The sequence below is a fragment of the Malurus melanocephalus genome, unplaced genomic scaffold, assembly GCF_030028575.1.
Source record: "Malurus melanocephalus ecotype Western Australia unplaced genomic scaffold, MMel_1.1 scaffold_100, whole genome shotgun sequence".
In the NCBI taxonomy this organism is placed as follows: Eukaryota; Metazoa; Chordata; class Aves; order Passeriformes; family Maluridae; genus Malurus; species Malurus melanocephalus.
The window spans coordinates 1,268,193-1,280,344 of record NW_026623332.1 but is presented as its reverse complement, the minus strand read 5'-3'; the positions used below and the strand labels follow the sequence as shown (position 1 = coordinate 1,280,344).

At 42.4% G+C, this 12,152-nt stretch overlaps 1 protein-coding gene across 1 annotated transcript in view; it reads right to left on the bottom strand.

Moving 5' to 3' along the window:
• The window catches only part of CEP85L (centrosomal protein 85 like), a 103,666-nt gene extending 92,802 nt beyond the window's left edge, over positions 1-10,864 (bottom strand). The window contains exon 1 of the mRNA XM_057368981.1: positions 10,731-10,864. Coding sequence (XP_057224964.1) covers positions 10,731-10,779 — 49 coding nt within the window. The 5' untranslated portion in view covers positions 10,780-10,864. The remainder of the gene's footprint in view (positions 1-10,730) is intronic.
• Positions 10,865-12,152: the final 1,288 nt, after the last annotated feature.

Below are 12,152 nucleotides of genomic sequence, written 5' to 3'. Positions count from 1 at the left end.
CCACAACCCCTTACTTCAATAAATAACTACTTCATAAATTCTTTCGAAAATAGCATTTTAAAAATGGCATCCCAACCCTAATCTCCTAGACACATATTTGGTAGTTGCACTTCATCTCCATGCTCCTTCTGCAACTTTTATTAAATACAACTTTTATTAAATTGCAACTTTTATTAATATAAATGTCCAAAACAAGTTCCAGGTCTAYAACGCAACCTTTCTCTTCTGCTCTGTTGAGCAGAACATTGGAAAGAGAGGTTTCTAATACTTCCAGGGAAGGTGACCAGATGACAGTTTCAGGAACCTCTTTTACAAATGCTCTGAAGGTGGTGGAAACTCACAGCTCTACCAGCTGGCCATGAACTAAGATACCAGAAGGTCCTAGTCCCTCCTCTCACACAAATGCAGCTGAGAGTAGGTGGATGATGCAGTTTAATCAGTGCAATAAGAAGCAGGATAAAGCAGGATGAAATGACAGCCTGAACTATTTAATTTTACATTTTAGTTTCTCAAAAGTACRTTACAGTGTCAGATAGCGAAAGTATGATTCATCCTAAGGACTCATATCCTTTATTAGCGAGCTTTCTTGACAGAGCCTGCACACTATTTACTAAGTTCTCATAGTTTTCCAGTTAGAAACTGATTAGAACAATTTTAAGCATGAAGAAAGATAAAAATGTACAGATATAGAGGGAAAGAACATGTACAGATACAGAGGGAAAGAAAAATAGGAACATCAGAATTTAAACAAGAATATTGAGAGACCTTTTTACCGACATTGTTACTCATAGAGGCTGATTACACACTGCCTGATATACAAAGGCTTATGCCGGTCCTCTGTATTATTAATGTGCAAAAGAATTCACAGAAAGAGAAAAACATAAMATAGTAGAAGAAAAAAATTGAAGTAGAAGAAAGAACTAAAGCAGAAAATCCTCAAAATACAATCCTCAAGGTACACATACATCTGACTGGCAGTACCACAAAAAAAAGGCTATGGTCATATTTTAAGGAACATAAACTTGTGCTTCAATTTCTTGAGAACGAAATTTTAAGTAGATTGCGTTACCAAACCTCCAGCTTCTTTTGCCTCTCAAATTGTTTAATAAAGGTTAAACGGTTTTGTATTTTCTTCCCCACATGAGTGGCTAAATGCACACTCTRATCACAGACAATTATAGCTATAAAACATTTGTCTTCTATACAAAACAATATTTCAGAATGAACCTTCACAACACCCAATTTTTATGACTTGACAAATGTCTACAGGACTGCACAACAAGTTACAAGGTATCTCATGCAGGAAAGTATGTGATTTAGAAGAAACAATGGCAACTAAAAATAATAAATACATCAATTTGACAGATGAGCTTCTGAGAATCTTGCCACTGCAGTTTAAAGCCATGATCAGCTAACTCACTCTCTATAACCCCATACTCCACCCCCTCCACCAGAGTCTATAGAAAGTAAGAGGTGAACAGTTCTGTCTTTCCATCAAAGAGTCCAGCTGGCCAGCTTATGCCACTGGCTAAAATGGTCTGAGCTGGGAACGCTGTTTGACATCAGAGCTAATTGGATCTGCTGCTCAGCTGCTACGCAAAGGCTGCTCACCCTGCCCAGACACACTCTCGTCCTGCTTCCCCAGCATAAGCCCTGCCACTCCAGAGCCTACAGAAAATGGTTCAGGAACAAACTGTCCTTGCTTAGGAAAAGGCTATCTGCTAATTTGACTTTCTAAGCTTGCTCAGCAAGGGGTCAGACCAGAAGCAGTGCCAAGGAGGGAGTGGGAACACACAGGTCTGATGCCTAGCAGCAACCAGGCTTTATCCCACTGCCAAAGTGCACATTAAGGCATATTCTAACTGGAGCAAGATACGCATAAATCTCTGGCTGCCTTCACTRAGGAGGACAAAATCTGTTCAGCTAGCAGAGAGTTATGTTTGAYTGTTAAGTAAAAATGTGGCAAAATCTTTAAACTGACACAAGTATGTAATATTGCATTTTGTCTTCCTGATTTCTACTCTAGAAAGTATGTAAACCAAACTCAAATTCATAATACACTTTATAATTCATACATAGACAGCATTTAACTGCAGTTTTTTTGCATCAAACCAATGATTAAATTCCAACCTTTGACAGGAGAGAAAGCGGTTTCCTTTCATTTCATCACTGACAGGAGCAAGACCAAAATCTCAGTCCAATTGTTGATGGCACTGCTGTGAGTTTTCTGTGAGTTTTCTGCTTCCAGATAGAACATTTGCATAAAACAGAACTTCAAAATACAARCTGCAGATGTTTCTTATTTCATGTTTGGCACACAGACTACAACTATTACCTCATGCATGCTCTGCTGGCTTGCCTCTTTGTTTTTCGATTCTATGCACTATTCACCCCATGGAAACACAAAATTATATTTCTAGTTTCCATTCACTTCCATATAGCAACTACAGAGGAGAAGGCTACCTTTTCAACTTGGAAAGTTTATCAGCTGCAGTATGAGGAGGGGAACATCTAGGAAAATAAACACATTAAGTTACGCTTAAAGTTAATATAAACTTTTAACAGCAAGCCCTCAGGACATGCAGTCAGTTCCTAGGATCTGTTAAAAAAGCTGTGCACTTATAGCTGATCAGCTAAATCCTCCTATCAAAAAAAAGCTGATGATCACAGGTTATCATCTCTTTCGCTCCTTCTTACAGTTTAGCTCAATTGATATTCAAAACCAGGAAAGTTTTTCTCCAAGCTGTTTGTCATTCTAACCCTTCTCTTACAGAATTACCTTTGTCYTCTCTCCTTCTGTTTAAAGACTTAATTTAATCTCCTCTGAGCGTGGGGAAAAGTGAAGTAATCATAACTGCTAAAATGAGTCAAAAAGTACTAAATGGTTTTAAGTAGCTCCCACACTTTGCAAAGCGAAATAAATAAAGAGTCTAGTCTTTTTACTTTAAAAAAGAAAAGTGCATAATTCCTCTCCTGTTTGTAGTCAAATATCAGATCTAAAGATATCCTTGATACTAATACAAATGGAGAAGACAGAGTCCCCCAAAATAAAATGTGACTGAACTATTTTGCTCAAGTATGAAAAATGAAGGAAAAAAATCGTAGCATTGTTAAAGAGGTCTAGTGTGCATTATACACACAACAGGATCTACTTAATGTGCAAGTAGCAGAAAACTGAGCCTCCAGGCTTACAATTATAGTGCATGCTAACAGAAGTATGCACTGAGGAACAGAACTATGCAAGGGAGTTCCCACATTGTTACATTTCAGTTGAAAGGATGAAATTCTGTCTTCATGTACAACATTAGAGATTTTCCTTACAAACTTCCAGAGCTCTGTGTCACAGAACACAACTTTTCCCCGCTCTTAGCTTTACAGCTTCCTCTCACACCTATTCAATATAAGAAGAACACATCCTGAATATTAAAAAGTAGTTAAAAAAACTAATTTTTTAAAAATCCTTCACATGATACACCATCAACCGTACTCAGGGTACTTCCAATCAAAACCTGGAAGTTTTGACTGGAAGTCTCAACAACTACAATAACTTTCAAGGAAAACATTTAGATTACAATGATTCTACCAACTACACAAAAGCCTTTGTTGAATCAGTTTGGTATTTCAGATGATGAAGAGAAAGAAGTTAAGACTGCAACAGTTAGCTTTGTTTTTGCTATGTAGCAAAAAAAAAATGAAGTAATTTTAAGTAATAGTATTTCAAATGTTTTTTTGCGCTTTTAGTTGGATCATTATCCTTTGTACTTTGTTTTCTTATTGCCCACAGAAGTATCAGGCCTTTGATCAGTGTTAGCCATTGAACTTTTTATACAAAGCACTAATTCTCAACTATAAGAATGCCACCAAAGGCACTAAAATTGCCAAAAGGTATAAATAGTAGAAGAGTAGCATTTCGGAGAGAAGACACTATCTTATAAGACAGACGGACTTGAAAAAAAAAAGGTTAATTTGTTTTGAAATGTTCAGAAAAGTTGCATCTCTCTACACCATCTGGAAACTATGCTACAAGAGAAGTAAAACAAGCATTAAAAACATAARGATACCTTATAAGGAATCTCAGATCTTACTCCAGGATCACTCAAGAATGTTTCTTGTYTGAATGCCACACCAGTGGTCTCTAACGTATCAGGAAGCTGAAAGTTTGAAAAGCATCTGGCTTTTTTACTTGCATTTGCTAAGTCTGCTTCAGGTATTTTAACAAAAAAAGAGGCAGTTCTGACTTTTACTGACACTATTTGCACTGCCCTTCTTCAGCAAGACTGAGAGAGTCTCCTCCACCTCTTCAGTCATCATCCATTATTCTGGACTTGCTTTAACCTGTGAGTCCACTAATTGGTGGAAGTTACACTGTCCAGTGGAATTAATGTCACTTTTTCCTGATCCTTACTTAAGCTTCTTTGGCCTTCCTGGTAAGTCTGAGGATTAACTATACACTTCCTGTTGTCATCTGCAGCAGCAACCAAGACTGTGCTGGAGATTTTTCCGCTGTCTATCAGAGCTTGAAGAGCTAGTCAATTGATTGAAGAGCTAGTCAATTTGACTGTAAATATCCCACACCTGCCTGACATCAGGATAGATGCTTCCCGCAGTGAAAATGACAGGTTCTTGTCAGCTGTCTGACACCAGGGTCAGGCAGCTGTACCTCCCTCTGTCAGTATTCAACTTCAGTATTTTCCTGCTCCAGATTCTCCTATTAGTTTGTTATAAGGTTGAACAAGTGCTAGAGTGGGCACATGGGATGCGGTAAGGACAAATGAGCAGAGGTACACAGAAAGGTAGGAGAAACTACCTACTAGATTATCTTAGCTGCAAAATGAAGTCATGCCCTGCAATCCACCTGCATACACCCCTTCAGGCAAAAGGAGGAGTTTACCTGCCATGTTTTCCCACATTTCAGAGACTATCACACTTTTCAACATAAACACGAATTTAAAAAAATTCTCAAAACTCAACCTTCTTTTCTTTGTGTTACTGACTGCTTTTACAGATGCGCCTTTCRAATCTCAAAAAACGGCAGAGATCCCTGGGGAATGAGGAACAGAAAGATGCAGTGTCATTTACGGCACGGCTGGCTGCAGAGAAATAGGTCACTTGAGCGTGGCTGTGCAAYCAATAGGATGTTCGCACTCAGGCAACAGAGCCAGATGCTGTGGAGCACAATGCCCAGGGAAAGCCAGCATCCTCAGGGGCAATTCCATAGGGGTCAGCAGTTTCTGGGAACATGAGGGATGATGTGTCAGGACTAACACAGTGTGAGCAGATTTACATGAGTTATTCCCTGCTGCATGTTCTCCTCCTCTTGTCTCCAGCCATCCACCCTTGAGCCCATGCAGCTGATCAGCAGGGTCTCTCTGGCCACATCTGGTGCCTCCTCAATTTGCCCTACACAGCAAGAAACTTCATAGAGGAGCCTAAGGCAGAAACCAGAACCTTATTACACTTCAGTACACCTTCCCTCTGTGTTGGCTGGAATAAACTTCAGGATACTATATTTAGCATTATTCCAGAAAAGAAACATCAAAACATAATGGCTTCCTCCTGGAATAGTTTTATGGGGTGCAGCTGCCCAGATGTGGGTGGGGGCTACAAGGAGGCCTGCGTGAGGAGTGTCTGGGGCTGCAGGGCAATGGACACAGCCAGTTCCAGACAGCTCCAAGGCAGCCACAGCAGGATTCAGCTGAGCCCCGCTGCCATGATGGCAACGCCTCACGGAAAGCATTTGCTCAGAAAGAGCAAAACACTCCCCCATGAGCAGTGGAGTGAGGGAGAAAAAGAGTGTGAGAAACAGTTCTGCAAACCCAKGAGCAAGAGCAGGAGGAGAGGAGGAGGAATGGGAGCTTTGGGCAGAGGTACCCTAGAGAGACCAGGCTGGAGCAGGGCAACAGCACAAGGGAGGAAGGGGTATGAAGAGGAGTTGACACGGACTGACACCACGGCCAAGTCTGTTCTGCCTGTCACAGTGCTTCCATCCCATTTTCTCTCCTGTCTCACTGAGCATCAGGAGCGGCAAGCATCTGAACAGTCAGCCAAGGCTAACCCATGGCAGAAGCCAGTAAGAAAGCTGCTCTCTGAATCACAGCAAGTATGCCTGAATGTGTTTTAAGCTAAACACAACCACAGCGAGACTTTCATTGTCAGTGTACAATTTTAAGACACATTTGGCCACCCAAGAGGTTACTGACAACTACAACCAAGTCAGCACTTYTTCAGCCAAAGAACCACCAGCACAGGGAATGACACTGAGTTTAACTCTCTAACCACTTGCAAGCTGTATGATAAAAACAAGCATCCAAGGAGTACAGATGACAGTACTAGATCAATACCAACTACTCKATCTCTCTTCTTAACTGACTTGTCTACAACAAATAAGCTTTGCTTTTAGCCATCAATGTTASATGACAACCTCTGGCTACAACCTCAAGTCATGCAAGTAGGCTTTCAGCTATTCTTACCACCATGCACTATATTTTGAAATACATGGGTTCTTGAACATGCCTGAMTAAAATTTTAGCATAAATAATTTGCAACTGTAAGAATCAATATTTGATTGACATAAATTCTAAACATTATTTGCAAAATCTACAGATGCTATTTTCCCACTTGCACTTCCTGCACCRCCTCCCCCTAGGGCAGACAGAATCACTCAGGCTCCTTTTTACTACATACTTACTCTGTAAAACCACATAAAGTGAATGCATTCTTTACAAAATGATTAAAGTAATTACTACTTCCTTTAATTAAAAGCACAAAATTACAGCAACCAAAAATCTATGTTCAGTCAGGTGAAATGTAATATACAGGAGATCAGAACAACTGCTCCCTCCAAACCCAACACTATAATACACCCTTACATCTATCATCCCTCTCTTGCTAAGCAGTTACGACATAAGTGTTCTGAACACATTAAAAGAGTGGATGCTATATCCATAAAAGTGAATTGCCTGGAGGGGGAAAAAAAAAGTGTTGTTTTTGAAAGGAAGTAAGCAGCTCCTGTTCACCATCACTCAAACAGAGAATGTCATTTGACCCCATAGTGATCTGTGAAAGACAGCAGAGGCCACTCTAGCAGCCAGTCTTGCAGCTGGAGCATTACATTTATAAGTTCGGGCGAACAATCTCTATAATGCACCATATACAAACGCATTTATACACTTGTAACTGGTAACCAATTTGAAATCTACACTTGGATTAACCATTTATTACCTTGCCAGCCTGTAAAGAATAAACCTGCCCTTTTGATATTTAGAGATCTGTCACATCCCTGGCTGCAGTCCTCCAGTAGCAAACCAAGAAAACTGATTACAGAAACAAAACTTGGATTTCTGTCTCTTCCTCCACCTGAAAGGATGAAAACATGTGTCAACAGCCCCATCCTCCCCAACCTGGCTGAGCTGGGAAGCTGCCTGTGAAGTCCATGGGTACCCCAARAAGGCAATGCCCCAAGGCCTTACAATGTGTTGTGACCTTATTGCTGCTGACACTTTGCTTGTGACATCATTAAATAATATTTCAGACCCATGTGTGTCACACTGCCAGTGAGGCTCAAGTACAAGAACTCAGGGCAAATCACATCGCCAGGGCTCCAGGACACTATTTTTAGGGAGTTCCAATAACATCTTTTTGATGTCCAATATTACCAATAGGCAATACTGGACAGTGGAAAGAGACTTGACCAGAGGCAGCACAGTTTACTAAAAGTAATATGTATTATTTCATTTTAAAGTATGCTTGTTTCACTTTCTACAGGCATCTGCTGGACACACATGGCATAACGGAATGACTGCATGCCCCAGAGGAACAACACATCTATAGGAACACTTTCGTAGTCTTAAAAGAGTTATTAACSAAGCGTGCATTTCAAAGGCTGGTCTAGATAAATAAGCAAAGGGATTAAAATGCTGTATGCCCTTCAATGCAGTTATTTCAATTCCTGCAGCACATGGGTAACTGCTGTCTTTATGGAAGTACAAACTATGCTGCAAGGGTTTCATAAATAGTCACGTGTACAAGTAGACTGGAAGATTTAATCATATATTTTTCAAAAACAGCAATTTAATTTTTCAGGCACTGAGACTGTAAGGAGCTGAAACTATTTTGCATGGGCAGCAAACTTTGTCATTAAATTCACTGATTGTTCAAGAAGCACCTACCTAAAAAAACCCAAAAACCTCAGCAAGATGCAAACAAGACAGCAGTATTTTTTTTCAGAGAAGGCACTCCAATTGAATGAAAAAGCAAGTGCAATTTGGAAATGAGAAGAAAGAATAAAACTGAAGGTCAAAAATTAAATATGCTCCAAGAAGTGTCCTTGCCTGTTACATTTTATGATAAGAAGAATTAATTTGCATCTATTACTAAAAAGATAGTAATTCCCCTGTGTAAACAGAACACCTCAGTAGGCATGTAGCTTTGTATGGGAATCATATGATTTTCAACAAAAATAAGATTTCTAAATACCCATATCCATAACTAAAGTACAACTAGCAAAATAAAAGGCTTTCCAGTATAAAAAGTAAGGTTTATTTACCAAAAATTATCAAGTCCTGTTACGCTCCCACCAATCAGAACCTATAGCAAGTAGCTGTCATTAAAGTAATAAACTTTTCTTGACATTCCTTCAGCTTAAGAAATAACTGCTAAAACTTATGCTTCCTAGTAGGACACTACTGCTCTGCTACAAAATATTTTTCCCACGAACAGCTTCCTTGAAAAAAAGAAATAATCTAACATGGCAATAACAATAGCACAGGATCTTAGTAGSTGTCATCCCTTCAATAAAATACCTGCATGGAGCTAATTAACTGCCACATCATCAACAGATCACCTCACAAAAGAACTTCTCAACTGTTTCCCAGCAGGACAAATGAAGGAGGGGACCCCTGTGTTAGAAGTTATAAATGCACACATCATCCCTCAAGGTTAAACCTCTATCTACTTGCTTTTTAATTAACCCCTATTTTYAGTTAGTTTATTTTATCTCAGATTAGATGGTTTTTCTACCAGTTTTSCTACCTTACACTTCTACTGCTTACAGAGAAACACACATTTAAATACTCAGGGTTAATACAAGTTCAAAAGAAAAGAAGGGATGGGGGAGGAACTAGAAGAAATAGACAAATTTTTTTCTCAAGTCTTAAAGACAATTCTGACAAATAAGCARAGCAAAACTTAAATCCAATAATTCACTGATCAGAACTGCTGATAAATGCAACACAGTACTAAAACACTTTATTTGACCCCAAACAAAAGGAAAAACAATGTATCAAATGTCACAATCTAAAGTTTTCTGAAACAAGTGAAAAATGAACACCAACAATCTTTCACTGGTCTGAAGTCAGTGTCAAGAGGACATTGTGATMAAACCTTTCAATATTCCAGTCCCAAACACAAATAAGGAAAGAACTGAAACACCCTAAATTCCTGCAGTTTCCATCAAATTAACTGAAATCTCCACACCTATTGTTTAGAATACCCACTATCTTTGCAAGCTGTAGCACAAAGATAATGTAACTCCATTCTTTTGCAGGAAGTACAAAATAATTTCAAAAATGCTTCAACAAGGCAAACGTGTTATACATAGAAATTCATAACTTAATCACAGTACAGAAAAGAAAGAACAATGTCTTCTTTCACCTAACAGGGATGAACATTAGCCTACTTGTAGAGATTCAGGCAGCTGCTGAGAATGTCTTAGCAGCTCTTGTACTTGCAAGAGAAACCCCGTCAGTCGAAAGCAAAACAATCCTGCCATTTAAATATATCTGCTAAGTGTATRCACATGTTACAGTCATCTTTTTCGAACCCAAAATTAAAATATAAATCCAAATTTCTAAAGGAGAAAAACTGCTCCAACAGCACTACTTTGCACATGCAATGGCAGAGCCAAACCGCAGACCTCCACTTGTGATCAATTACTTCAATAAATCAAAAYATGACAAAATATTTGTAGGAGCCCTGCCAGAGTAAGGCAGGTGATACCGCTGGTAGTATTTTCAAATCCTGAAAAGGACATCCTAAAAAGCCGGTACCTTGCCTTACCYGCCCAAAAGCAGCGCTCACACGGCTCTGCAGCCAATTCACCCRTTTTCCTCTGCCAGTTTGACAGCATTGACGGGGGAAGTCAGCCCATGGCTTTACATAGAGATGTCCCCCTTGGAACAACCTAACTCCGAGCACTAACACTTCAACACATCCCTACCAGCCTGCAGGAACTAGGCTCTAATTAATCCAGTGACAAAAAAGTGGTGGAAGAAAAAAGAGGGGAAAAAAAAAATCCAGGACTCGACCCATTTGTTGCGGTCTAAATTTAAAACCAAAAAGCATCAAGAGCAGCACGTTTTCAGCCTCTGCTTAAGGGCATACTAACACAAATCGGGGATGTAAGAGAAAGCCCAAAACATGGAAACCGATTATGTAGGTTAAGCTCAGCTTTTGTCATCCGCTGCAAGGTCCAGCTAAGGAAGCGCTGAGCCCCGGGCTGGGGCCGATCCCGGGCCGGCCCCCGCGCCCCCTCCGGGCGCCACGTCCCCCTCCCGGAGCCGGCTGTGGGGCAGGGGCCGCGCCGCTTCCTGCACCGGGGGACACAGCCGCTTCCTCCGGCGCTCCGCGGGGACCCGGGAGGGAGCGGGGCCGGGCCGGGGCCGGGGAGGGGAAGCGGCGCGGGCCCCTGTGCCTCCCCCCGCCCCAGCCCCTTCCCTCGCAGCGCTCCTTACCCGCCTTGTAGCCGCGCAAGCCGGGCTGGGGGTGCAGCCCGCCCCACATGGTGCCGCGCCGGGCCGGGCCGGGGGACCGCCGCTCTCTCGGGCGGCACGGATGGGCGGCGGAGGCGGCCGCTCCCGCTGCCGCTGCCCGGGGAGCTCAGCGGGGCGCTGCCGGCGCGGCGGGGGCTGCTGCCCGCCCCAGGGGCGCCGCGGCCATGCTGCCGGCGCTGCCGAGCGCGGTGGGACCTGGCCGCCCCCGAGCCGGAGACAAAACTTGCTCTATTGCGCTGCCGCCGCCGCCTCCTGCCTCGCCGGCGCTGCGAGCGGGGCGGGGACAGGGGCGGGAGCGCCGCAGATGCGGCGGCGGCTGCTCGGGGACGAACCGCTTACATAACCCGGCCCACGGGGCGAGCCGCGGCCGGGGCTGAGGCGGGGGGGAGTCCGCACGGCCCGGCCCGGCCCTGCCCAGCGCCGCCCTCACAGGCCCCGCCGGGCCGCGGAGCTGCTCTGGGGCTCAGTTTGCTCATTTATTCGCCGCACGCTCGCCCTGGGCTCGGGAAGGGGCCGGTGGGCAGCGGTGTGTGCCCATCCCCGGGGAAAGCACCGCACTGACAGCKCTTAGCGTGGTGTAAAGATACTCGGTAAAGGAAACTGAAATGCCTGACTCCAGAGTTGCGGCAGTGGAAATACCCAAGGCCATAATTCACAGACTTTAGTAAGTAGAGTTCATAACAAAATTACAATTTTTCTCTACTTTTTTTTGTTTTAGTAAGAAAACGAAGTGGAAATAGGGACGAATCGTAACATCCGTTTGAACGATCAGTTCCACCAAAAGATCGACACTAACATCATACAGTTTAAGCCACAGCACTGGGAACAAAATGCTCCYGTCAGCAATAATTCAAACCCGGTGAGAGATGCATCCCCTTTCCACGCTGCTTTGAGTCTGCTCCGAATACTTCAAAAGATAATTCTGCAATAGCAAAGTCATTCTGTTACTGTTGCTTGCGACTGCAGCTCTGTGGTCCCCAAGAGTACCCGGAGTCAATCAGCAACCCGCATTATCAGACAAAAACATGAAGAGAAGGAAAAAACACTTGTACAGCTTCTGACTTCCAGCACAGTCATACCAAGATTACCAAATCCACCACCACTAAAGCAATGCTTCAGGCAGCACTGTGRATCACGACGGACACTTAGGGAGGTAAAGTGATGCAGGACCAGTTATGTGTTTGTATGGAGACATTTGCAATCAAATAAATAGAATTGTATTCAAACACTTCCTGCTGACCCAATGCATTTTTAATTAGTAGCTGATGATCACAGAATAGCTTTTATCTCTTTRGAAAGTTATATGTTTTATTTCAGCACAAGGCATGTTTTATTTATAGTGAGATTGGTATTCATRATGCACTCAGTAAAAAAGAGGCCTCA